Source organism: Amblyraja radiata, chromosome 5 (genome assembly GCF_010909765.2).
Source record: "Amblyraja radiata isolate CabotCenter1 chromosome 5, sAmbRad1.1.pri, whole genome shotgun sequence".
Lineage (NCBI taxonomy): Eukaryota > Metazoa > Chordata > Chondrichthyes > Rajiformes > Rajidae > Amblyraja > Amblyraja radiata.
The window spans coordinates 63,983,197-64,009,628 of NC_045960.1; the positions used below are offsets into that span (position 1 = coordinate 63,983,197).

The following is a 26,432-nucleotide window of genomic DNA, read 5'->3' on the forward strand; positions in this document are numbered from 1 at the left end:
TTATGTTGAAGAAAATAGGTGGGCAAAAAAGTCATAGACTAATTAGGAAGCCAAAGATTGTTGAAATATAAAATTAGCCAGAATAATATAAAATAATTGTCAGAAGTGATATTTGTAAGCCGAATATAGTGATTAATTGAGCAATAAAGCTCATGGGACCTGGAAATGACAAATTATACAAATTAAACATGGCAAAAAATCGTTAATCTTACAGATCATGAGAAAAAATATTGGTATTCTTAAGACGTTAACTGGATCACACCCGACCACACACCACAGCAATCAAGGTGGGAGCTGACCTTACAAATCTAAATTTAGGCAAGATGAGGAAGGTTGTTTAGTTACAGAAAGAAACTTAGAAGTAATGTAAGAGAAGAACACACAAACATACGTAAGTAGAAGCAGTAGAAGCCTTCTCCACCATTCAGTAATTTTAAGGTGCATTCAATCTCGAATTCCACTGCATTTTCCAGCCTGCTTCTCATGAGTTTTAACTTGCCCATAACCTGCAGAATTATCTATCCCGGCTTCAACAGCTCTATATGGATGGGAATACCCTTAATCAACTCTATCGTCAAAGAAAAATCTCCAACTTTATTAAATTACCTTCAAAAAATTAAACCCACTAAAATGTTTATCCTAATTAGGGTGTAGGCCGAGGTGCTTTTTCGTTTAGGTTTGTGACCCAAATCACATAACTACCTGAATTTTTAACATATTGTGTAAAAATATAGGAATCACTAGATTAAGTGGGACCCGTTGTGTCCCAGCATCACACGGGAGGGCTGGTCACCAACGCAATATTCCACCTCTCCACCAATTCAAATACTGCTCACCAGTGGGGGGGGGGGGGGGGCTGTCTGTTGCGCTAGTATGGTTGTTGCGGGCCGAAGGTACTGGTTTCCAGAGGGCAAGTATAGACATTGTGGGCCGTATGGATGCTTGGGCAGGCATCCAACTGTTGCAACGATTTTAAAAGCCAAGCCAAGGCAAACAATTGGGCTGCAGCCACCCGACAACCAAAATTCATTTTGTGAACACAAACTTGTTAAAAAAAAAGGCGAGGCAAACAATTGGGCTGCAGACACCTGACAACCAAAATTCATTTTGTGAACACAAACTTGTCAAAAAAGGCGAGGCAAACAATTGGGCTGCAGACACCTGACAACCAAAATTCATTTTGTGAACACAAACTTGTTAAAAAAAAAAGGCGAGGCAAACAATTGGGCTGCAGACACCTGACAACCAAAATTCATTTTGTGAACACAAACTTGTCAAAAAAGGCGAGGCAAACAATTGGGCTGCAGACACCCGACAACCAAAATTCATTTTGTGAACACAAACTTGTCAAAAAAGGCGAGGCAAACAATTGGGCTGCAGACACCCGACAACCAAAATTCATTTTGTGAACACAAACTTGTTAAAAAGGGCTGCAGCCGCTTTACAGCCGCATCGAGGGGACTCACCGTGGAGTAGACGTGCGTTCAGTGTTATTCGCAGCTCAGTCTCTGCCAGACCCTCTCGCTTCCTGGGTCTGGCAGAGACTGAGTGAGGCACGACACTTCCTGGTTTTATAGTCCCTCCCCCTGCCGCCAGCGGGGGCAGCAGAGAGAATAGGGAATTTTGTAAAAACATTAATATCTCTCTCATTTTTCATCGACGGAAAAAATCCTCCGCACTCATACGGCGGCAGGGGGCTCTGAGTGAGGTGGCCAAAAATGACGGCCGTAGGTGGCGGCGTTCTCTCGGAAATCACAGCAGTCGGCCAAAAGCGGTCAAGATCAGAGATTTAGTAATATAGATACCTGAAACTCGTCATGACCAAAACCTGCACATATTTTTAAAATATGAGAAAACCCTCATTTTTTCATAGTACAGGTGCACAACCTTTTATCCGAAAACCTTGGGACCAGACACTTTTCGTAATTCGGAATTTGTCGGCCTTCGGAATGGAAATTTTTTAGCGTAGATTTTAATGGCTGGCTCAGTGGTAGAGTGCTCGGCTCATATCCGCAAGGTCGCGAGTTTGCGCCTTGATCCCGGCAGTTCCTCGGTCGCGTGTTTGAGTCTACAATGTAGTTTTTTCTTGCAGAATAAATGTCTGTATGAAATGCAGTGTGTTGAATGAATTCCTGAATTTGTAAATGTGACCGCAGCATTGAATCACCTCTCGCACTCATGTCACCCTAGCGGGGCTACATGCCCTTAGGCGACATTTTCACTCTTATATCCGTGTGCAGCAGAGGCGACGTGCGTTTGGCGCCAAACGTGAGCTTTGTGAGCTTTGGTGAGCAGACGACATCCTGGAAAAAATGTCCGGTTTCTTCCAGGTAGGCGATATACCCTCCCGGGCAATATACCCACCACTTCTCTTTTATGAAGGGGATTTAGTTCCCCTTTCTTCCAGGGCCGACCGGAGGTTCCGCTGTCGCCTCTGCGGGCCACCCTCGGTGAACGCTCACTCAACTTTGTCTTGGGATTCCTACTCACCCGCGCAATATACCCTCACCTTCTCTTTTATGAATGAGGATTTAGTTCCCCTTTCTTCGAGGACCGACCAGAGGTTCCGCTGTCACCTCTGCGGGCCGCCCTCGGTGAACGTCCTGTGTCCCTGGGATAGTAGGGGGCGATCAAACAGCACAATCTCCCCCTCCAACTCCAGAGGAATCCGCTCCCCGATGGGCCGCTACGGCGACAAGTGGCAGTTCGCCCACAGCCCGAGCTGCGCGACCGCAAGAAAAAGACGTACCTTGCACACCATCAGCTTCTGCCCCTACGGGGAGCGTGTTCCTCTGGAGTTGGAGCGGGGCTGGGCTGGAGTTGCTGATCTGGGATCTCCGTGCTTGCAGTGGGCCTGGGGGTCGGTGTCCCGATGAGGGGGCTGTGGGCGAACTGCCACTTGTCGCCGTAGCGGCCCATCGGGGAGCGGCTTCTGGTGGTCCTGATGTCTCCGGCCAGTTTGCAGTTTTCCTCTGGAGTTGGAACGGGGCTGGGCTGCTGCTGGCTGTGGGTCTCTGGGATCTCCGTGCTTGCTGGGGGTCGGTGTCCCGTTGGTCCTGACGTCTCCGGTGACTGGCACTGACCTGCTAGCATCGCCGACATGAAGACAGTGCATAGCCCCCGCGCCGGTGCAATGGGCGGGGAGCTGGAGAGGGGAGGGAAGGGGTCACACACATGGCCGGGAAGCAGAGGGGTGTAGGTGGGGTGAAACTGAAGGCAGCGACAATCTGCTGCTGCTGCCTGCCCGCTGAGTTAAAAAGTTCCCACGGTAGCACGATACACAGTGTATCGTGAGTCTTGCGTGGGAACTTTTTAACTCAGCGGGCAGGCAGCAGCATATTGTCAATTATTAACCCTCCCGCGTAATATACCCTCACCTACTCTTTTATGAATGGGGATTTAGTTCCCCTTTCTTCGAGGACCGACCGGAGGTTCCGCTGTCACCTCTGCGGGCCGCCCTCGGTGAACGTTTTCAAGGACCTTTCTTCAAGGACCGAAAAAATGTCCGCTATTCGGAGGTTTTCGTTATTTGGATCTTCGGATAAAAGGTTGTGCACCTGTAGTAATTATCCAATCAATGCACATTTGACATTGCATCGGACGCCAATTGACCAATCACGCGCTTTGTTTCATGGTAGCTATGCAGCGAGCACTCTGGGATCATGGCTGCCTCCTAATTACATCAAAACAATAGCATGGTTTCGAAGGAATAAAGGTAATGATAACCTTGCTGATAATTTTGTTTAAGAATTGATTTATCTTTGTAAAGTTATGATGTGAAATGTTAAATAAAAATGATAAATAAAAATGTAGAGCTAGGGTTAGGATTAGGATTAGGGTCGGTCAGTCGGTCGATCAGTCGGTCAGTCGGTCGGTCAGTCGGTCGGTCAGTCGGTCGGTCGGTCAGTCGGTCGGTCAGTCGGTCAGTCGGTCGATCAGTCGGTCGGTCGGTCGATCAGTCGGTCGGTCGGTCGATCAGTCAGTCGGGCTGTCGGTGGATGCTACGAAGGATCAGTCGGGCTGTCCGGCCGCCGGTGAGTGCTGCAAGGGGTCGATCGGGCTGTCGGGCCGGCCCGTGGATGCTGCGAGGAGTCGGTCGGCTGTCAGGCCGGCCTGTGGAAGCTGCGAGGAGTCGCTCGGACTGTCGGGCCGGCCCATGGATACTGTGAAGGATCGGTCGGGCTGTCGGTAGGCCGGTGAGTGCTGAGAAGGATCGGTCGGGCTGTCGGTAGGCCGGTTTTGCAGCGAGCGGATGAACTGACGGAACCGGCACTATGGGGGTGCTGAACGCGGCCCGGGCAGTGCTGCTCCCTACCATCATCACCATGATGATCCAGAAGGGCATGCTGGTCGAGGTGGACGCGCTGAGCGGCCACACGTACGGAGCCCACAGCCGGATCCAAAGCGGCTCCAGCTCCTGCCATGGGCAGCTCTGGAAGGGGGGGCGAGTTAGGGTCAGGCATTTTCTTCTCGTGGAAGATGCCTTAGCCTTCCCCCAGCCAGGCACTGCCCCAGTCCCACTATGGCCGTGACCCCCACTCTGCCCACTGTAAGTCAGTGGGGTTCACTAAATTTCAAGTCGTTCCCAGACATGTCACGAAAGTTAAAATCTAGACACATTTTCGATGCTCGGTCCACAGCCTAAATGATTAGTTCAAAAAATAGAACATATCAAAAGTTAGTAAATAAGGAATTCAGATAAATGCTTCAAACACAAGAGAGTGGATTAAATCACCATATAAACCCAATGCAATAAAAGTTTAAGAAAAAAAAATGTTTTTGGAAGAAAGAGATGCACGAGGAGACAGCACAAATTGAGATCAATGCAGAATGACATTTGCTGAATAACAATTCATTTCTTATCGTATTAAATAATGAAATGAAGGAACATCGTAACAATACCACAAAAGGAACAGTTTTAACTAGTAGTCCCATCAAAATAGGTACAAAATTAGTACAGATGTCAAAGGTTCTGGGGAGAACGCAGGAGAATGGGGTTAGGAGGGAGAGATAGATCAGCCATGATTGAATGGCGGAATAGACTTGATGGGCCGAATAGCCTAATTCTACTCCTATCACATGATCTTATGAAAAGTCTATACAGGTGCACAACCTTTTATCCGAAATTCCGGAAACCGAAAATCTCCAGAAAACCGGACATTTTTTCCAGGATGTCGTCTGCACACCAAAGCTCGCGTTTGGCGCCAAACTTGACCCGAAACGACCCACGGTCAACCCAGGTCTGTACTACTGTAGCGGCTGCCTCCTCCCCGGAGATCGGGGAGACACTTTAACATCTGTAAACCATTGCTTAAATGTTAGTCAGTTAGTTTGGAGGGCTTTTATGTGAAGAGGGGGGGGGGGGGGGGGGGTGAAGGGGGAAACTTTAATTCTTAGTCCCCTACCTGGTCGGAGAGGCGGAGAGCGGGCAATGCCTTACCGGGTCGCCGTGCAGTAAGCTCCGGAGCGCTGTGGCCGCCGACTCCCAACATCGCGGAGCCGGGGCTGCGGGCGTCCGGCCGCGGGCGGCGCCGGTTGGAGCTCCGACCTCGGCGAACTCTATCCCTGGCTGCGCGGCGCTCCAAATCCAGCGTCGCCCGCGACCGGACGCCCGCAGCCCCAGCTCCGCGATGTTGGGAGTCGGCGGCCACAGCGCTCCATAGCTTACCGCACGGCGACCCGGTAAGGCATTGCCCACTCCCCGCTGGTATCCCAGTGCTGTGGCCGCCGACTCCCAACATCGTGGAGCTGGGGCTGCGGGCGTCCGGCCGTGGGCCGCACTGGATTTGGAGCGCCGCGCAGCCAGGGGTAGAGTTCGCCGGGGTCGGAGCTCCAACCGGCGCTGCCCGCGGCCGGATGCCCGCAGCCCCAGCTCCGCGATGTTGGGAATCGGCGGCCACAGCGCTCCGGAGCTTACTGCACGGCGACCCGGTAAGGCATTGCCCGCTCCCCGCCTCCCCGACCAGGTAGGGGACTAAGAATTAAAGTTTCCCCCTTCACCCCCCCCACCACATAAAATCCCTCCAAACTAACTGACTAACATTTAAGCAATGATTTACAATGATTCCCCGGTCTCCGGGGAGGAGGCAGCCGCTCCAGACTTTTCAAGCCGCCCGCGCTACCTACCTAATCTACGCTAAAATACCACATAACTTTAAAAAGCATCCAATGCAAACAATGCTATTCTACCTTATAAAAGGAATCCATAGAAAGTAGAACCACCCATGGAACATCTAAAGCTTCAATAATCTTGTTAGCCACTGTGGTTTTGCCAGAAGAACTTCCTCCACACAAACCTGCAAAAAATAAAAGCATTGATTTGACTTGAAAAATGTGCAGATAGGACATACTACCTTTCCTTGATACCACAGACAAAGTAATTATAATGGTGTTTATTTTAAAATTGTTCGAAATTACTTTTTCAATTGTTTATCAAATTCAATATTCCTATATATTTTTTATTTTAAATCCTAAATTGTGTTGGCATTAAGGATGTATTACAGTAACTCCACCAGGTCAAAACGATACATAATTTGTCTCAGACTGAGGCAAACAGTTCCGGTTTATCATTCTTAAGAGACTACATATAAATCATTTGAACAGTTAGTTTGAAGAGCATTTGCATTTACAGTATATGAATGACTTTATTTACTGCGATCTATGCAGAATCATCATTGTCAATTGTAATCCAATAGAAAATTCCAGACCCAACTAGAGATCAGTATAACCACATGGACACCCGTCGATTGTGGCATGGTTTGCATGCCTTAACAGACCTAGCAATGTCAGGCAGCATAAATGAGCAATATCGCAACCCTCCCAGGTGAGCTAATTGCATTGATCAGAGGGGAAACAAAATTCTGCCACCCTCCCAAATAGCTTTTGGAGTACCTGTACTCACAGTCAACATCGCAGACATCAGAAAGGCCTTCCTTAGAGCAAATCTGTGGAAAGCAATTGGCCTGGATGGAGTCCCCAGTCGTGTCCTCAGAAACCGGGCGGACCCATTGGCAGGAATATTTGCAGTCGTCTTTAACCTCTCTCTACTCTATTCAGAGGTTCCCGCTTGTTTTAAGAAGAGTACTATCATCCCAGTTTCAAAGAAAGGTAAGGTAGCATGTTTTTGAATCACTATCAACCAGTGGTTCTGACATCTACCATCATGAAGTACTTCGAGAGACAGATCGTGGCACACATCAACTCCAGTTTCCCAGAGAACCTTGATCCATTGCGATTTGCCTACTGTCGCAACTGTCCAAACTCATCCCTGGAACATCTGGATAACAAGGACATCTACTTGTTGACTATAGCATTGCTTTCAACACCATAATTCCAAACAAACTCATCTCCAATCTCCTGGACACAGAAGCTGAGAATATTCAGGAGGATGTTTATTTGCCTCTGCAACTGAATACTTGACTTACAATACGATAGAACTTTATTTATCCTAGGAGAGAAATTGATCTGCTAACAATCATAAAAACACAAAGTACATGAAACATGAAATTAAAGTGACGAGTGGAAAGGATTGGTGATGTGAAAAGATTGGTGAGGGAGAGGGGGGGGAAGGGAGGTCAGTCTCAATTGTAGTTTGATAGCCACAGGGAAAAATGATCTCCAGTGGCGTTCTGTCCTGCATCTTGGTGGAACCAGTCTGTTGCTGAAGGTGCTCCTTAGTTTGACCAGTGTGTCATGGAGGGGGTGAGCGGTGTTGTCCAGGACACTCTGCAATTTGATGAGCATCCTCCCCTCCAAGACCACCTCTCATGAATCCAACTCCGCCCCCAGGACGGAGCTAGCCTTCCTGATGAGCTTGTTGATCCTATTGGCGTCCACAGCTTTCGCCCTGCTGCCCCAGCACACAACAGCGAAGAAGATGGCACTGGCTATCACCAATTGGTAGAACATCTGCAGCATCTTACTGCAGACATCGGAGGAGCGGAGCCTTCTCAAAAAGTACAGGCAGCTCTGTCCCTTCTTGTACAAGGCCTCAGCGTTCTTGAACCGGTCCAGCTTATCCAGAACAAGTGGTCACAGTTTAAGGATAAGGGGGAAATCTTTTAGGACCGAGATGAGAAAAACATTTTTCACACAGAGAGTGGTGAATCTCTGGAATTCTCTGCCACAGAAGGTAGTTGAGGCCAATTCAGTGGCTATATTTAAGAGGGAGTTAGATGTGGCCCGTGTGGCTAAAGGGATCAGGGGGTATGGAGAGAAGGCAGGTACAGGATACTGAGTTGGATGATCAGCCATGATCATATTGAATGGCGGTGCAAGCTCGAAGGGCCGAATGGCCTACTCCTGCACCTATTTTCTATGTTTCTATGTTTATGTTTACTGTCCAGGTACACTCCAAGGTATTTGTACCAGATCTATAGACCAAAAGCAGTGAGGAAAGGCAACAAAACATACTCCAGGATAATTCCCAGCAGTGGTGTTCCTCCAAGGATTCTCAGCCCCTTACTATACTACCTCTACACTCACAATATTTGGTCAAATTCAGCTCTTTACAAATTTGCAGATGACACCATCACAGTAGGTCGCACCTCGAACAATGATGAGATGGAGTACAGGAAGGAGATAGAGAGCTTAGTTACATGACGTCAATATCATAACTTCTCCCTCAATGTCAATGAAACAAAGCCGCTAGTCATACACTTCAGAACACTGGGTGTAGTACATGCTCGAGTCTACAATGGGAATGAAGAGGAGATGGCCAGTGTGCTTCAGGTTCCTAGCCATAAATATCACCAACAATATGGCCTGGTCTAAACACAATGATGCTACAGACAAGAAAGCACACCAACTCCTCTACTGGGAGGCATCACAGCTTGGTTTTGTCAATTGCTGTGCCCAAGACAGGAAGAATTTGCAGAGATGTTTGGATCCAGCCCAGTGCATGACACAATTTAGCCTTCCCTCTATTCATTCTATCTACCATTCACACTGCCTCAGGAAAGCAGCCAACACAATCAAGGACCTCTTACACCCTAATCATTCCCTCTCCCATCAAGTAGAAACTATAAAAGCAAGAAAGCCCATTCCATCAGATTCAAGAACATCTTCTTCCTTGCTGTTATAAGACTCTTGAATGTACCTCATATAAACCAATGATGTTTTCACAATCTTTCAATCTATCCTGTTGCAGTCTTGGTACCTGCACTATATTTTGGACTCAGTTTCCTTTCTCTTTTGCACTACCTATTATACCCAAGTATGGTTCTGTTTGATTATGGATATTTTATCTGGATAGCACACAAAACAAGATTGTTCACTGTATCTCAGTATACACAACAATGATATCAATAAACCTATCAAAAGAAAATCTAGAATTCTGAACCATAATTTGTAATCAATCAAAATACTGGCAGCAACATGCATCTAATTCTCTTCCAAAACTTCCTATTATTCTTTTTTTACACCTGACAAAGGTCATTAAAATAATTATTTATTTCCACCCAAACTAAATGAAAGTTTGGCCCATTGAAATTCTTAAGAATGAATAGTGCATCGCTATGTGTTTTGGCTACTAATGATACCTCCCTGCACACCATGTGATTTATATGGACTTTAGCAAGATTTTTAACGAAGTTCTATACAGTAGACAGGTCCTGGCACAAGGCACTAAAGGTGTGTTGGCAAACTTGATCTGAAATTTGTTTGGCAATAGGAAGCAGAGGTGACTGGTCAATGGGGTGTTTTTCTGACTGCAAGTGTGTAACCCTGGCATGGTGCTGGACTGTAATTATTCATCATAAATGACGCAACTGAACTCATTAGCAAGATTAGTGGTGTAGTAGACAGCAAAGATTGGGAAAGGATACAGATGGACATAGATCATTTAGAAAGTAGCATGGAGTGGTGGTAGATGAAATTTAATTCAGGCAAGTGTGAGGTAATGCATGTTGGGGGTATCAAACACTAAATAAATGGCAGGATTCTCAGATGTGTTGATGTAGAGGGACTTTGGGGTGAAGTTCATAGCTCTCTGAAAATGGCGACATAGGTGGATAGGATAATGACAAAGACATTCAGCATTCAGGCCCCCTGCTCTGCTCACTCTAAACTCATGACTGAGAACTTCATTTTCAAGTTTGCCGACTACACCACCATTGTTGGACGAATTACAGATAGTGATGAATCAGAGTATAGAAGTGAGATCAACTGATTGACCAAATGGTGCCAGTACAACAACCTGTCTCTCAATGTAAAACTGATAAACTGATTGTGGACTTTGGAAGAGGAAAGATTTGGACCCACAATCCAGTTTATATCAACAGGATGGTGGAGAGAGTCAAAAACTTCAAATTTCTTGGAGTGCACATTTCCGAAGATCTTTCGTGGACCCAGCACACTGATGCAATTATAAATAAAGCACACCAACGCCTCTACTTTCTGAAAAGATTAAGGAGATTTGGTATGTCAAAGAGGATTCTCTTGAACTTCTACAGGTGTACAGTAGAGAGCATATTGACTGGTTGTATCATGGCCTGGTTTGGCAACTTGAACGTCCAGGAGCGGAAGAGACTGCAAAAAGTCACCGGCTCTGACCTCCCCACCATCGAAGGGATTTATCAGAGTCGCTGCCTCAATAAGGCAGCTAGCATCATCAGAGACCCACACCATCCTGGCCACACACTCATTCACCACTGCCATCAGGAAGAAGGTACAGGAGCCTGAAAACTGTAAGGTCCAGGTTCAGGAACAGCTTCTTCCCGACAGCCATCAGGTTATTAAACACTACAACCTCAAATAAGCTCTGAACTACAATAGACTATTATTACTATTATTATTGCACTACTATTGTATGTTTTGAGTGTGTGTGTGTGCGCGTGCATGAGTACTAGTGAGTATGGGTATATATACACACTGAACTTTTTTTTCTCTCTCGTTTATCATATTGTTTACAGTGTATGTTTACATAACCATATAACCATATAACAATTACAGCACGGAAACAGGCCATCTCGACCCTTCTAGTCCATGCCGAACACGTATTCTCCCCTAGTCCCATATACCTGCGCTCAGACCATAACCCTCCATTCCTTTCCCGTCCATATAACTATCCAATTTATTTTTAAATGATAAAAACGAACCTGCCTCCACCACCTTCCCTGGAAGCTCATTCCACACAGCCACCACTCTCTGAGTAAAGAAGTTCCCCCTCATGTTACCCCTAAACTTCTGTCCCTTAATTCTCAAGTCATGTCCCCTTGCTTGAATCTTCCCTACTCTCAGTGGGAAAAGCTTATCCACGTCAACTCTGTCTATCCCTCTCATCATTTTAAAGACCTCTATCAAGTCCCCCCTTAACCTTCTGCGCTCCAAAGAATAAAGCCCTAACTTGTTCAACCTTTCTCTGTAACTTAGTTGCTGAAACCCAGGCAACATTCTAGTAAATCTCCTCTGTACTCTCTCTCTATTTTGTTGACATCCTTCCTATAATTAGGCGACCAAAATTGTACCCCATACTCCAGAATTGGCCTCACCAATGCCTTGTACAATTTTAACATTACATCCCAACTTCTATACTCAATGCTCTGATTTATAAAGGCCAGCACACCAAAAGCTTTCTTTACCACCCTATCTACATGAGATTCCACTTTCAAGGAACTGTGCACAGTTATTCCCAGATCCCTCTGTTCAGCTGCATTCTTCAATTCCCTACCATTTACCATGTACGTCCTATTTTGATTTGTCCTGCCAAGATGTAGCACCTCACACTTATCAGCATTAAACTCCATCTGCCATCTTTCAGTCCACTCTTCCAACTGGCATAAATCTCTCTGTAGACTTTGAAAATCTACTTCATTATCCACAACCCCACCTATCTTAGTATCATCTGCATACTTACTAATCCAATTTACCACACCATCATCCAGATCATTGATGTACATGACAAACAACAGTGGACCCAACACAGGTCCCTGTGGCACCCCACTAGTCACTGGCGTCCAACCTGACAAACAACCATCCACCATTACTCTCTGGCATCTCCCATTCAGCCACTGTTGAATCCATCTTGCTACTCCACCATTAATACCCAACCATTGAACCTTCTTAACCAACCTTCCATGAGGAACCTTGCCAAAGGCCTTACTGAAGTCCATATATACAACATCCACTGCTTTACCCTCATCAATTTCCCGAGTAACCTCTTCAAAAAATTCAAGAAGATTAGTCAAACATGACCTTCCAGGCACAAATCCATGTTGACTATTCCTAATCAGACCCTGTTTATCCAGATGTTTATATATATTATCTCTAAGTATCCTTTCCATTAATTTGCCCACCACTGACGTCAAACTAACAGGTCTATAATTGCTAGGTTTACTCTTAGACCCTTTTTTAAACAATGGAACAACATGCGCAGTACGCCAATCCTCCGGTACTATTCCCGTTTCTAATGACATTTGAAATATTTCTGTCATAGCCCCTGCTATTTCTACACTAACTTCCCTCAATGTCCTAGGGAATATCCTGTCCGGACCTGGAGACTTATCCACTTTTATATTTCTCAAAAGTGTCAGTACTTCCTCTTCTTTGAATCTCATAGTTTCCATAGCTACTCTATTTGTTTCCCTTACCTCACATAATTCAATATCCTTCTCCTTGGTGAATACCGAAGAAAATAAATTGTTCAATATCTCCCCCATCTCTTTTGGCTCTGCAGATAGCTGTCCACTTTGACTCTCTAATGGACCAATTTTATCCCTCGTTATCCTTTTGCTATTAATATAGCTGTAGAAACCCTTTGGATTTACTTTCACCTTACTTGCCAAAGCAACCTCATATCTTCTTTTAGCTTTTCTAATTTATTTCTTAAGATTCTTTTTATTCTTTATACTCCTCAAGCAGTTCATTTACTCCATGCTGCCTATAATTATTGTAGATCTCCCTCTTTTTCCGAACCAAGTGTCCAATTTCCCTTGAAAACCATGGCTCTTTCCAATTTTTACTATTTCCTTTCAACCGAACAGGGACATAAAGATTCTGTACTCTTAAAATTTCCCCTTTAAATGTACTCCATTTCTCTTCCACATCTTTCCCATAAAACAAAATGTCCCAATTTACTCCTTTTAAATCCTTTCGCATCTCCTCAAAGTTAGCCTTTCTCCAATCAAAAATCACAACCCTAGGTCCGGTTCCGACCCTCTCCATAATTATATTGAAACTAATGGTATTGTGATCACTGGTCCCGAACTGTTCCCCAACGCATACCTCTGCCACATGACCCGTCTCATTTCCTAACAGGAGGTCCAGCACCGCCCCTTCTCTAGTAGGTACTTCTATGTATTGCTGCAAAAAACTATCCTGCACACATTTTACAAACTCCAACCCATCCAGCCCATTTACAGAATGTGTTTCCCAGTCTATGTGTGGAAAATTGAAATCTCCCACAATCACTACCTTGTGCTTACTACTAATATCTGCAATCTCCTTACATATTTGCTCTTCCAATTCTCGCTCCCCATTTGGCGGTCTATAATACACCCCTATAAGTGTTGCTACCCCTTTCCCATTTCTCAGTTCCACTATTCTGTTGCGCTGCAGAAAGTAAGAATTTCATTGTTCTATCTGGAACATATGACAATAAAACTCTCTTGACTCTTGGATAGGAAAGTAGAAATCTCTAGGCCTAATGCAGGCAAACAGGAGTAGCGTAAATAGACTTCACAGTCAACATGATAAATTGGGCTGAAAGGCCTGTATCTGCTGCATAACTATGTAACTATGACACATCTGCCATGTCAACATGATGGCAAAAAAAACAAACGTGATAGTTGACTGGCCTATTCGAAGTTAAAGGCTATGTACAGAGGATAAAATTATAGTTCAAAAAGTCATAATAACCAATTCATTGTGTAAAATACAAGTAATACAACTGATGCTGAATTATAGGCTTCAGAGCTATGTAAATAAATAAGGCGTAGTAATGGCACTGACCCCAGAATGTTTAATTAAAGGGAGTATGTTGCATAGACCAGATTTGTTTTGTTTTTTAACCATAGTACATTAAGAGATTGAGGTACCTGCTGAGTTTTGGACAATTATAGTACACTGGGGTAATGAAAAAATCTATTTTCCCCATATAAAATTATAAAAGGACTGGACAAGCTAGATGCAGGAAAAATGTTCCCAATGTTTGGCGAGTCCAGAACCAGGGGCCACATTCTTAGAATAAAGGGGAGGTAATTTAAGACTGAGGTGAGAAAAAACTTTTTTACCCAGAGAGTTGTGGAGGCCAAATCACTGGATGGATTTAAGAGAGTTAGATAGCTCTGGGGGCTAGTGGTGTCAAGGGATATGGGGAGAAGGCAGGCACGGGTTATTGATAGGGGACGATCGGCCATGATCACAATGAATGGCGGTGCTGGCTCAAAGGGCCGAATAGCCTCCTCCTGCACCCATTTTCTATGTTTCTAAATGGGGAAGTTCAAAACAAGTTCTCTTAAAAAATGGAGTTGGGCCATTTGAGGTGATGTCAGGAAGCATTTCTTCACTCATAGGTAGTGAACTGTCCTCCCTACGTGATTGTTAATCCAGCAGAGGACAGAATAGGTAGTAGACATCTCATTATCCTTCCCAACCCACGGTGCCCCTCCCACATCCCAGACAATGGAAAATGTCAAAATCTGAAATAGATAGATTTTTGTTAAGGGGATTAGGGATACAAAAATAAGATGGATGGTTGGATACAGATAAGCCATGATTTAACTAATCAGTAAAATAGCCAATAGCATTCTATAGCATTGCAAATTACCGCGACAAAGTTTTATGCACACATCACTTGCTATATGCTTGTCATTCAGGGAGGTTAAAATCTATTGTATTATTCACCAATAACAAAGGCTTCTTTAAATGGAGTTCCTGATTCAGTGTACCAGGGAGGTCGTCCAGCAGTGTAGATGGTGCGCTTGCTGGTCCTCAGAAGTGGTGGTTCAGACTTGCTTTGGCTTGTTGTTCGTTTCCGCGGAGAAAGAGACGGAGTTAACGGTAGTCGGGAGAACAGACAATCCAAGGAATCCTCTCCACTGCCACTAGGATAGAATACGTACTATATTAGCTGGATGTTTTCTTCTTAAAATATTGTCCAAATGTAAAGTTCCAAAATATTTAACATTTTTTGATCTAACTAAATTCATCATCATGTTGGCATTTTTTTTTCACTCTACATACTACTTGAGCATGAGTTCATTGATACAATACACAACTAGGGATGGAATGAATGAATATACTCCACTTTGTATACCATATTATTTTGCTGACATCTATCAGAGTCAGTGGGTTCTTTTGAAAAAAACACTCCCAATATTTTCCCCTCTACTCATAAGAACACAAAAAATAGGAACAGTAAGCCAAATAACATCTCACACCGAACTATCATTAAAAAAAAATACTACCTATCTTTTACCTCAGTGCCACTTTACTAAATTACATAACAATTCCAAGAAATTCAGATTGCAATAGCAAGGGTAATGTCAAAGTATCTGCAGCTGCTGGAAACTTGAAACAAAAACAGGAAATGCTGGGTACACTCATTTGGCAAGGCGACATCTTAACTACTCAAAGCGAACCTTAAAAGACATCTCTGAAGCTGTAATGCCTATAGATCATAAGATCATACGTGATAAGAGTAGAATTAGGCCATTCGGCCCATCAGGTCTATTTCACCATTCAAACATGGCTGATCTATCTCTCCCTCCTAACATTTTCCTGCCTTCTCCCCATAACCTCTGACACCCATACTAATCAAGAATCTATCCATCTCTGCCTTAGATATATCCATTCACTTTGCCTCCATAGCCTCCTGTGGCAAAGAATTCCACAGATTCATCACCTTCTGACTAAAGAAATTCCTCCTCAGCTCCTTCCTAAAAGAAGTTTAATTCTGAGGCTATGACCTCTAGTCCTGGACTCTCCCACAAGTGGAAGCATCCTCTCCACTTCCACTCTATCCAAGCCTTTCACTATTCAATACGTTTCAATGAGATCCCCTCCTCACTCTTCTAAACTTCAGCGAATATAGGCAGTGTTGTCAAACGCTCATCATATATTAACCTACTCATTTCTGGGATCATTCTTGTAAACCTCCTCTGGACCCACTCCAGAGCCAGCACAACCTTCCTCAGATATGGTGTCCAAAATTGCTCGTAATATTCCAAATGGGGCCTGACCAGCGGCATATAGAGCTTCAACATTGCATACCTGTTTTTGTATACAAGCCCTCTTGAAATAAATGCTACCATTGCGTTTGCTTTCTTTTCTACTGATTCGACTTGCAGAGTAACTTTTCAGGAATCCTGCACCAGCACTCCCAAGTACCTCTGCACCTCCACACTTTGCCAAACTATATTCCATCTGCCATTTCTCTGCCCACTCTCCCAACCTATCCAAGTCCTTCTGAAGAGTCCCTGCGTTCTCTACACTACCTGCCCTCCACCTATTTTCGTATCATCCGTAACCTTGGCCGCAAAGCCCTCAATCCCCTCATCCAAATCATTAATATACAACGTGAAGTGCAGCGGCCCCAGCAATGAGCCCTGTGGAACTCCGCTAGTCACTGGCAACCAACCAGAAAAAGCCCCTTTTATTGCCACTCTTTGCCTTCTGTCATCCAGTCAACCTGATATACATGCTAATATCTGCCCTTTGATACCATGGGCTCTCATCTTCCTTAGCAGGCTCCCATGTGACACCTTATCAAAGGCTTTCTGAAAATCTAAGTATACAACATCTACTGACTCTCCTTTGTCTGTCCTGCTATTTACTTGTTTAAAGAATTCCAGCAAATTTGTCAGGCAAGACCTCCCCTTCACAAAGCCACGCTGACTTCGGCCTATTTTATTGTAAACTTCTAAATACTCCGTAACCTCATCCTATATAATGGACCCTCAAATCTTATCAACCACCGAAGTCAGACTAACCAGACTATAGTTCCCACTGTAGAACAGTTCCACTATTCCATCAGCACATGAAGTTAAAAAAAAACGTACTTCTATTATCCTTGTCTTCACCCCAACCATTTATTTTGCTATCCTCATCAACCTTTGACATGCATTATGCTTGTCTATTTGTGGCAATGATTTCTATAAGTGTAAACATTTTGAGATATTTCTGACGATATTTCATGTGCCACCTACCTTGAAAAGTTCTTGCATACAAATATTCAAAATATTAAGTCATATTTTGCAAAACTATTGATGGAAATGTAATGTACCTAAAATTTCAATACATAATGTACTCCAGTTTGTAATATGCAATCTCAATTAGGTTCCAAAATTGTGGTACTGCAATATAGCTCTTATAAGAATTAAGTTGGACCCATCATTTTAGAACCGTTAACTTAATCTATTCAGTAATGATTCTTATAAAAACTATAATGCAGTTCAACAAAATCCAGCTTCAGAATTCATCGAGATGCAAGAGCTTTGAGACGGGTCTAAATAAATTAACCAAATGAACTAGTAATGTAACATTTCTACTGAAAATTATTTAGACGTTTATATAAATGGCATACAGAATTTCCTTGCGAGATCAAGCTGAATTGATGGATATTACATAAGAATTGTACCAGCAGCTGCTTTTGTCATTGCAAATCCATTCTCTCCCAACAGCAGAATGCCTTATCTGAGACAGAAAAAGAAACAAGGAAGCACTGACCTCCAATTTCAGGTAGTCCTGCTTTCCCCTCCCCTTCCCAGCTCTCCCACAGCCCACTGTCTCCGCCTCTTCCTTTCTTCTTCCCACCCCCACCCCCACATCAGTCTGAAGAAGGGTCTCGACCTGAAACGTCACCTATTCCTTCGCTCCATAGATGCTGTCTCACCCACTGAGTTTCTCCAGCATTTTTGTCTACCCATATATTAATTCTATGTTATCCCACTTTTGCATCCTACACATTAGGGGCATTTTACAGAAGCCAATTAACCTACAAATCTACACATCTTTGAAATGTGGGAAGAAACCAGAGTACAGAGAAAACCCACACGGTTAAAGAGAGAGTGTACAAACCCCATACAGACACCACCCATAGTGAACACAATCACGGTTCTCAGGGGGTCTAAGGCAGCAACTCTACCACTGCACCACTGTGCTGCCAAGTGTAAAAGACATTTGGACAGGTACAAGGATAAGATAGGTTTAGAGGAATATGGACCTAATGCATGCAATTAACTAGGGGCATCTTGGTCAGCATGGACGAGTCGGGCCAAAGTGCCTGTTTCCGTGTTGTATGACTCCATGACTCGTGATCAGTTCCTATTTAAAAAATGATCAAGCCACTCTTTATATTCAATAGCTATATAATTTGCAGCCACCAACAGTGACATTGTAGAAACCTTCCACCAGGAACTCAACTGGACCAGCCAGAAAAAAGGTTGTGGTTCTAAGAACAAGGCATGGGCTAGGTATCCACAACCAATGATTCATCTCCCCACTGTCAACTACAAGGTGCATAATGGAATATTCTCCCCTTGCCCGTACAGGTATTGCTCCAGCAACAGTCAAGAGGTTATTTGTCACCTAGGACAAAGCAGCCTGCTTGACAGGCAGCCATTCACTATCATAAACATTCATTCCTTCTACTTCTGTCATAGTAAGGCTACATGGGGTGTCATCAAACCCGTGTTCTAGACACAAAGAAGGATAGGTGCTGCAGGCAATCGGGACCTCAGGTCACCCACATCCTGCAAAGACTAGCAGCTTCACTTTGAAGCCACATTGTTATCCTGACTTTGCGAAGCTTCATTGTTCCCAGGTCTAAATCCTGGAATTTCCTAACCAATAGCATTGTGGAAATCCTCTCAACAGAAGGATTTCAGCTCCATAAGAAGGTTCCTCCACACCAACTACGGAGCGACGGTAATAATAGTCTGACTAGCCACTAATTGACCAAATTATTCAGCTCCTTTTTTCCAAAATGTGGTTATAAAATTTCAAAGGCTCCAGTCCTCTGACAAGCATTAATCAATCTGTCAACTTGAAGAATTCAAGGGATGTTAGAATACATGGGCAGCAGTGACGCAGCTGGTAGAGCTGCTGCCACATGCTGTCAAGAGACCCGGGTTCAATCCTGATTTAGGCGCTGTCTGTGCAGAATTTGCACGTTCTCTCTACGACCGCGTGGGTTTCCGCCAGGTGCTCTAGTTTCCTCCCACATCCCAAAGACGTGTGGGTTTGGCCTCTTCAAATTGTCCCTTGTGTGTAGGGAGTGGATAAGAAAGTGGGATAACATCGAACTAGTGTGAACAGGTGATCAATGAATTTAGTGGGTCGAAGAGGCTGTTTCCATCTGCATATCGAAACTAAACATGTCTCTTATTCAGAGAATAATATCGTTCGAATAACATCGTATTGATATCCATTATCAAGTTAGTTGTGCAAATGTCCTAGTAATGTACAGGGCCCTAGAGAGACCACATCTGGAGTATTGTGTGCAGTTTTGGTCTCCAAATTTGAGGAAGGACATTCTTGCTATTGAGGGAGTACAGCGTAGGTTCACAAGGTTAATTCCCGGGATGGCGGGACTGTCATATGCTGAGAGAATGGAGCAGCTGGGCTTGTGTACTCTGGAATATAGAAAGATGTGAGGTGATCTTATTGAAACATATAATATTATCAAGGGTTTGGACACGCTAGAGGCAGGAAACATGTTCCCAATGTTGGGGGAGTCCAGAACCTGGGGCCACGGTTTAAGAATAAGGGGTTATCCATTTAGAACGGAGATGAGGAAACATTTTTTCACATAGAGCATTGTGAGTCTATAGAATTCTCTGCCTCAGAGAGCGGTGGAGGCCAGTTCTCTGGATACTTTCAAGAGCGAGCTAGATGTGGCTCTTAAAGATAGCAGAGTCAGGGGATATGGGGAGGAGGCAGCAACGAGGTACTGATTGGAGATGATCAGCCATGATCACATTAAATGGCGGTACTGGCTCAAAGGGCCGAATGGCCTACTCCTGCACCTATTGTCTATAAAAGGTGTTCAATGTTGTGTGGTTAATTCCTGCACACGGTGTAATTTCAAATTCATATTGGAAAAAACTTTCCAATATTTTATTAATGACATAACATTTTGCACATCATCCCTCTTAAAAGAAAACTGTATAACCCATGTGTATCATGTTTTACTTTTATCCTGACGAACTTTATTTTTGATTGACCGAAATATTGTTTGGTCTGTCTGGGTAGGCAGGTAGGTGTAATTGACAAAAGGCCAGGAGAATGAAGTAAATGTAAACTCAACCAAAAACAACAGCAATAGCAGGACAAAATATGTAGGAAAGAACTGCAGGTGCTGGTTTAAACCGAAGGTAGACACAAAATGTTGGAGTAACTCAGAATTAGCAATCCGAACTGGAGCAATAGCAGGAAGGGCCTTTGGTGGTGGTCAGGTTTACTCAAGATACTTTGCAGCAACGGAGAGCAGGCGGAAGGTGCAACACGTGCACACTGTCCAGGGTAGAGCGAGACCCTGATCCGGGCTGCCCCTCGTAACCGGCTCGCCCATGGCAACGGCTCCAGGCCTGCTCCTTCCTCCACACACAACCTTATCCACCCCGGCCCCTGTGTCAAGCCCAGCGGATCTCCAGGACTCCGGCAACGCTTGTGAATTAATCCACGCCTCATCCCCAATGGCCGCCGTGTTGTTTGTTAGTACCTGTCTGACCTGGAGATGGTCCTTTCCGGCTCCTCTCCCACGATGGCGATCTGATCCACGGTCCCAGCCATTGCTCCGCTCCCTCCCTCCGCCCGTGTCTGTCCAAGGCGCGCGTCAAGTGAGTGACGCCGGGACGCACGTACTTTCGGCGCGAATGATCGTCGATTTGTAATTCTCGTTGGTTTTAACCAGGGATGGATTGCTGGTGATTGTAGATTCTCACAGAATTAGTTAACATCGAAGGAATACATAGGGGCCCATCAAATACTTGTAGAGTCTCTGCAAGAACAATCCAGTCGCCGCCCCCTCATAACCGTATTTTTATGCTTTCTCTTTGTTAAACATGCATTTTGAATGCCATTAATCTCCCTGGCACATGAAAGAGGACGCCGATGTCACCTCCGGTTTATTTCAATTCGTTCAATTTCACTTGTTTATGACCCATTTGCCAGGGGGTTCGCTCTATTTACTCAAACAACAGCCTTCATGACTCAAAACTTTTACCAGATCTTTTCTCAAGTTCCTATGTTCCGAGGTGAGCAACCCATCTTCTACAGTACATGTAATTTGATCCCATCGTCACTGAAATTATTCTAGTTAATCTCTTGTGCATTATCTCACAAGACATTTGCCTGCTTCATAATCGTTGGTTTTACATTTCCTTATTTTTACAGATTTGGCAAATACTTAGTTGCATTGAAACATCCCCCCAGGAATAATATTTTAAAATGAGTCCAGCCTAGCTGACCTGAGGAGGCGCTGTCCAGTACGGCTGCCTGTCCTGCAGCTGTCCGTTCTTTTCACTTCTTTTTTATTGTTTTTAGTACGTTAAAGTGTGTAGTTGGGGGGTCTAATCTTTTTATGTGTGGGGGGGAAGGGGGAAACTGCTTTTTCAAGTCCCTACCTGGTCGGAGAGGCTGCCTTCCTCCGAGCAGCACCTTCGACCTGTCCTCGCGGCCTACCAGCGGGTCCTGGAGCGACGTTTCCTGAGGGGACCTGGCCAGAACCTCGGCTTTGGCGGCGGCACAGCGCTGGAGCGCTATTGCGGAGCGGGCGATGCCTTTCCTGGGTCGCCGCGCTGGAACTCCAGTATGCTGGGACCGCCGATGAAAACATTGTGGAGCCGCGGTTCTGTGGAGCGGCCGGCTGCGGCGCTGAACTTTACATCCCGGAGCCTGGGATCTCTCGCCGAGATCGCCAGTGTGTGGAGCTCCGTCAGGCGCGGTCTGTTGGCTTGGAAGCCGCGGTCTCCGGTAAGAAGGCGGCCGTTCCTGGCACCCCAAGCCGCTGAGGGTTCTCCCGACGCCGGAGCACCATCACCCGGCGAGAACATCGGGCGCCGTGGCGGCGACTGTGGAGGCCTCAATAGGCCCGACTCTGGGTGGACAAGAGGATGGGGACTGGACTTTGTGCCTTCCCCCACAGTGGGAACCACTGTGGGGGGATGTTTTTGTGTTTTGGTGTTGAACTTCTTGAATGCTATGTTGTATTTTTATTAGTGTGCTGCAAGGACATCTGAATTTCCCCTGAATAAGGGGATTAATAAAGTAAATCTAATCTAATCTAAGCCTAGAATAAAAACAATAGTTGACATCGTTAGCCACGATTGTATGCCAATAATTACATTTCAGTATTTGATGGTCAGATCCACCATGAAACACTTTCATCATCCAACCTCTGTTTCATTTACCCCCAACAGCTACTCCCCTTTCTGTGGCCCCTTACCATGCAGGCACTCCTTCCCATTTCAGATACTTTTTCCTCGTGAAATATCAATTTGGCAGGGGCTACGGACTATAACCAACTACCGGAGCAGCCCCCCCCAACCGGAAGTGCCGGCACCTCCCTAGCTGATGACCTGAACTTTTTCTACGCTCATTTCGAGACGGGCAACATCACCCCAGGCTTGCCGGCTAACGACAACACCGCCAGCGCGCTGGCTAGCGAGGCTGGAGGGAGGGCCACTGCTGGGGATGGATACACACTCTCGTTGTCCGAGCACGACGTGAGAAGGACTCTGACACGTGTGGCACGAGGAAAGCTGTAGGCCCAGATGACATCTCTGGGCGAGTACTAAAGTCTTGTGCTATGCAGCTAGCTCCGGTGCTCACTACAATATTCAACCTCTCCCTGGCCAAGTCCGTGGTCCCTGCCTGTTTCAAAAGATCCATCATTGTACCTGTACCAAAGAATGCCTCTCCAGCTTGTCTGAATGACTACCGTCCGGTGGCCCTCACCTCGGTAGTCATGAAATGCTTTGAGAGGCTGGTCAAGAAACACATCTGCGCCTTCCTCCCTCGCAACATGGACCGCTACAATTCGCATATCGTCTGAACAGATCCACGGACGATGCAGTTTCCCAGGTTCTGCACACTGCTCTCTCTCACCTTGACAGCCAGAAGGGGGGCTATGTGAGGATGCTGTTCATAGACTTCAGTTCAGCCTTCAACACGATAGTCCTCTAGCGGGAAGAGGTGGCTGATCAGGACAACAGCCTCCTCTTAAATATCAAAAAAACTAAGAAGCTGATCGTGGACTTTAGGAGGGCACAACATCCGAGGATGTACACACCACTGAAGATAAATGGGGATACTGTGGATAGGTTGAGCTGCTTTAAATACCTGGGAGTCCACATCTCAGAGGATCTGACATGGACATCACACGCTGCCGCACTGGTGAGTAAGGCAAGGCGGCGCCTTTACCACCTCAGGCAATTGAGGAAATTCAGAGTGTCTCTGAGGATCCTCCAGTGCTTCTACTCAGCGACTGTGGAAAGCATCTTGTCTGGAAACATCACAATCTGGTTTGCGAACTGCTCTGCCCAGGACAAGTACGCACTGGAGAGAGGAGTGCGTTCGGCCGAACGCACTATGGGAACTACACTCGCCCCTATGCAGGAACTATACATCAGAAGGTGCAGATCCAGAGCTAGCAAGATTATGGGGGACCCCTTCCACCCCAGCAACAGACTGTTCCAGCTGCTACGGTCAGGCAAACGCCTCCGTTGCCATGCTGTGAAAACAGAGGATAAGAAGGAGTTTCTTCCCAGTGGCCATTAGGACTGTAAACTCCTATCTCACCAGAGACTAACTTACTGTACCAATTTACTGCTGTGTGGTGTATTTTTAAAATTGCTGTTTTTTCTTTTTTTCCCCACAAATATATAATTACTGATTCTGTTCCATACTGTTTTGTAGTTTTTTGCGCAATCCGCAAGCATTGCCACTTTTCATTTCACTGCACATCTCGATCATGCGTATGTGACGAATAAACTTGACTTGACTTGACTTGACTTGACTTGAATTTAGTACACTCAATATTGTGGACAAATCATAAATGTGTGACTTCTTTGCTAAATTGACATTATGACCCTGAAATGTAATTACTATCCCTACTTGTTTTACCTTTGTTTAAGTAAATTAGATAATAATCTGAGAAATTATAGGCCGGTGAGCATCACATTAGTAGTAGGGAAGCTATAGAGGGTGGGTGGGAGGCAGGGTGGTTTTGTGGAAACCGCAGTATGTCACAGGTTAGGATAGCAGTACAGCACAATGACCTTTAGCCATTCCTTGATGCACACCACAATGTACCTGATAGGTATTCCTTGACGCACACTTCAAGGTTTTTGATAGTTATCCTTACTCAAATTAAATAAAGGATTAAATACCATGTGGTTTTACTTGCATTAGTGTTATTGCATTTGTATTAGTGTTTTGAGAACGTAGTTAATAATGATCAGAAATTATAAAGTGCGCACAATTTCTCGGGTCAAAATCTATATAAAAAGTTGACCGTTCCGAGTGGAATTCAGAATGGTATGGTAAATGGGACTGCGCTGTTCTCCTTGTACACAAGTAAATAAAGTGTCTGGGAAATGAATGCAAGTTGTTAGAGTCCAGTTGATCAGCGACGACAGTTTATAGTTATATAAAACTGGAGAATACAATATCAATACCCATGGGTTGTAAGCTACCAAAGTGGAATTTGAGGTGTTGTCTCTCCAGTTAGCCTGTGGCCTCACTCTGGCAATGGAGGCCCAGGACAGAAAGCGCAGTATGGGAAGACGAGTTAAAATAGTTAGCAATCGGGAGATCCTTTACACCTTGGCAGACCAAGGTCAGGTTAACGGCGAAATAGTCACCGAGTCTAAGCTTGGTCTTCTTAATGTACAGGAAGCCGCATCGGAAACACCAATTGTAGTTGATGAGCTTGGAGGAGGTGCATGTGAACTTCTGTCTCACCTGGAAAGAATGCTTGGGTCCCTGGATAGAGGTGAGAGGAGATATAGGGACAGGTGTTACATCTCTTGGGGTTGCAGGGGTATGTACCTGGAGAGGGGGTGATTTGGGTGGAAAGAGATGAATGAACCAAGTTGCGGAGGAAGCAATCTCAGCAGAAGGTAGAAAAGGGTGGGGATGGGAAGATGGGACCCCTCGTTTAATCCTCTCTTAACCTCCCCCTCTCTCCCCCCTCCCCCTCTCCCGTACCTCACTTGGACTCATACCTATCTCTTCCCGCCCCCTCCCTTTCCACCTACATTCCTTCCTCTCGCATCACTATTCGCAACTCTTCAATCCTTTTGTCTCACACCTTCTGTCTTTTCATCTCTGGCTTTTGTCCACCATCTGCCTATCAACCCCTTCCCCCTCACCTGTATCAACCTATTACCTGCATGGCTTTGTCCTGCCCCTCATCTCTTCTAGCTTTTACAATCCGTCTGAAGAAGTGTCCCAAAGCAAAATGTCACAGGTCCATGTTCTCAGAGATTCTTCCTGATGTGCTGAGTTACTCCAGCATTTGTGTCTTTTTTTTTGCATACCAACATCTGCAGTTCCTTGTATCCAGCAAAAAGGATAGGTTGGACAAACTTGGATTGTTTTCTGTACAGCATCAGAGACTGAGGGGAGGCCTGATGGAATAATGTAAACTTATGAGAAGCATAGAAAAGGTAGATAGTCAGAATCTTTTCCCCAAGGTGTAAAAAACTTGAGGGCATAGCTTTAAGGTGAGAGGGGCAAAGATTAAAGGCCATATGCAGGGTACGTTTTTTACACAGAGAGTGGTGGGTGCCTGGAATACACAGGTAAGGGTGGAGGCAGATACAAAGGTGGTATTGAAGAAGCTTTTAGATTGTCACATGGATACGCAGCAAATGGAGGGATATGAATCACGAGATTAGTTTAATTGGACATCTTGTTCAACACGGACTGTGGGTCAAAGGTTCTGTTACTGTGGTGAACTGTTCTATGTTCTAATGGATGAGAGGGCATTGGCTGGCATCAATTGAGGTTGCTTAGCTTTTTTAAGCTTTAAGATGTGTTTATATAAGATTCACCAACGTTGAATTATGTTCCATAATTGTTATTTTGCTTTGTTTTTAACTTTTTTTGTTTTACATGTTCGAAATAAAATATATACTACTAAAATAAAATATAAAATCTATACATAACTAAAACTCTGATCTTGTGCTCTTCCGGTTTGCGCAGTTTTTCTATTTTCGCAAAAACGGTATGCCATAGCGCTACGATGTTTCGTCATCTCACTCACCGTTCTCCTGTGCTGCAACAGGTTTCGTTCTGATCGGTAGTATATTGTAAAAGTTAGTGAGGTTTATAAATCGTAAAAACCGCACGTGCGCAGATCGATCTCTGCGCGGATTGGTCTCTTCAGTCACTCCCCGGGACAGTCCGCCCCTTCCTGCCCCATCACGTCTTTACTGGAGCTGAGGGATGCTGCGGGTGGCCGGTGGAGGTCTCCAACCGGACCCAAT

At 45.0% G+C, this 26,432-nt stretch overlaps 1 protein-coding gene and 1 long non-coding RNA gene across 4 annotated transcripts in view; one reads left to right on the forward strand and one right to left on the reverse strand.

Moving 5' to 3' along the window:
* Nucleotides 1–20,767, reverse strand: part of LOC116973393 (uridine-cytidine kinase-like 1) — a 101,584-nt gene extending 80,817 nt beyond the window's left edge. For 2 of the 3 annotated variants that reach the window (XM_033021399.1, XM_033021400.1), the window contains exons 1-3: nt 20,660–20,767; nt 14,842–15,041; nt 6,190–6,296 (exon numbers count right to left, since the gene is read on the reverse strand). In XM_033021399.1, the coding sequence (XP_032877290.1) occupies nt 6,190–6,296; nt 14,842–15,041; nt 20,660–20,730 (378 nt within the window). In that variant the 5' untranslated portion in view covers nt 20,731–20,767. The remainder of the gene's footprint in view (nt 1–6,189; nt 6,297–14,841; nt 15,042–20,659) is intronic. The other variant, XM_033021401.1, reaches the window with a different exon arrangement.
* On the forward strand, nt 14,427–14,642 carry LOC116973394. Its single transcript, XR_004412051.1, has 2 exons — nt 14,427–14,510; nt 14,563–14,642. It is a non-coding gene; the product is annotated as an uncharacterized LOC116973394 (long non-coding RNA).
* Nucleotides 20,768–26,432: the final 5,665 nt, after the last annotated feature.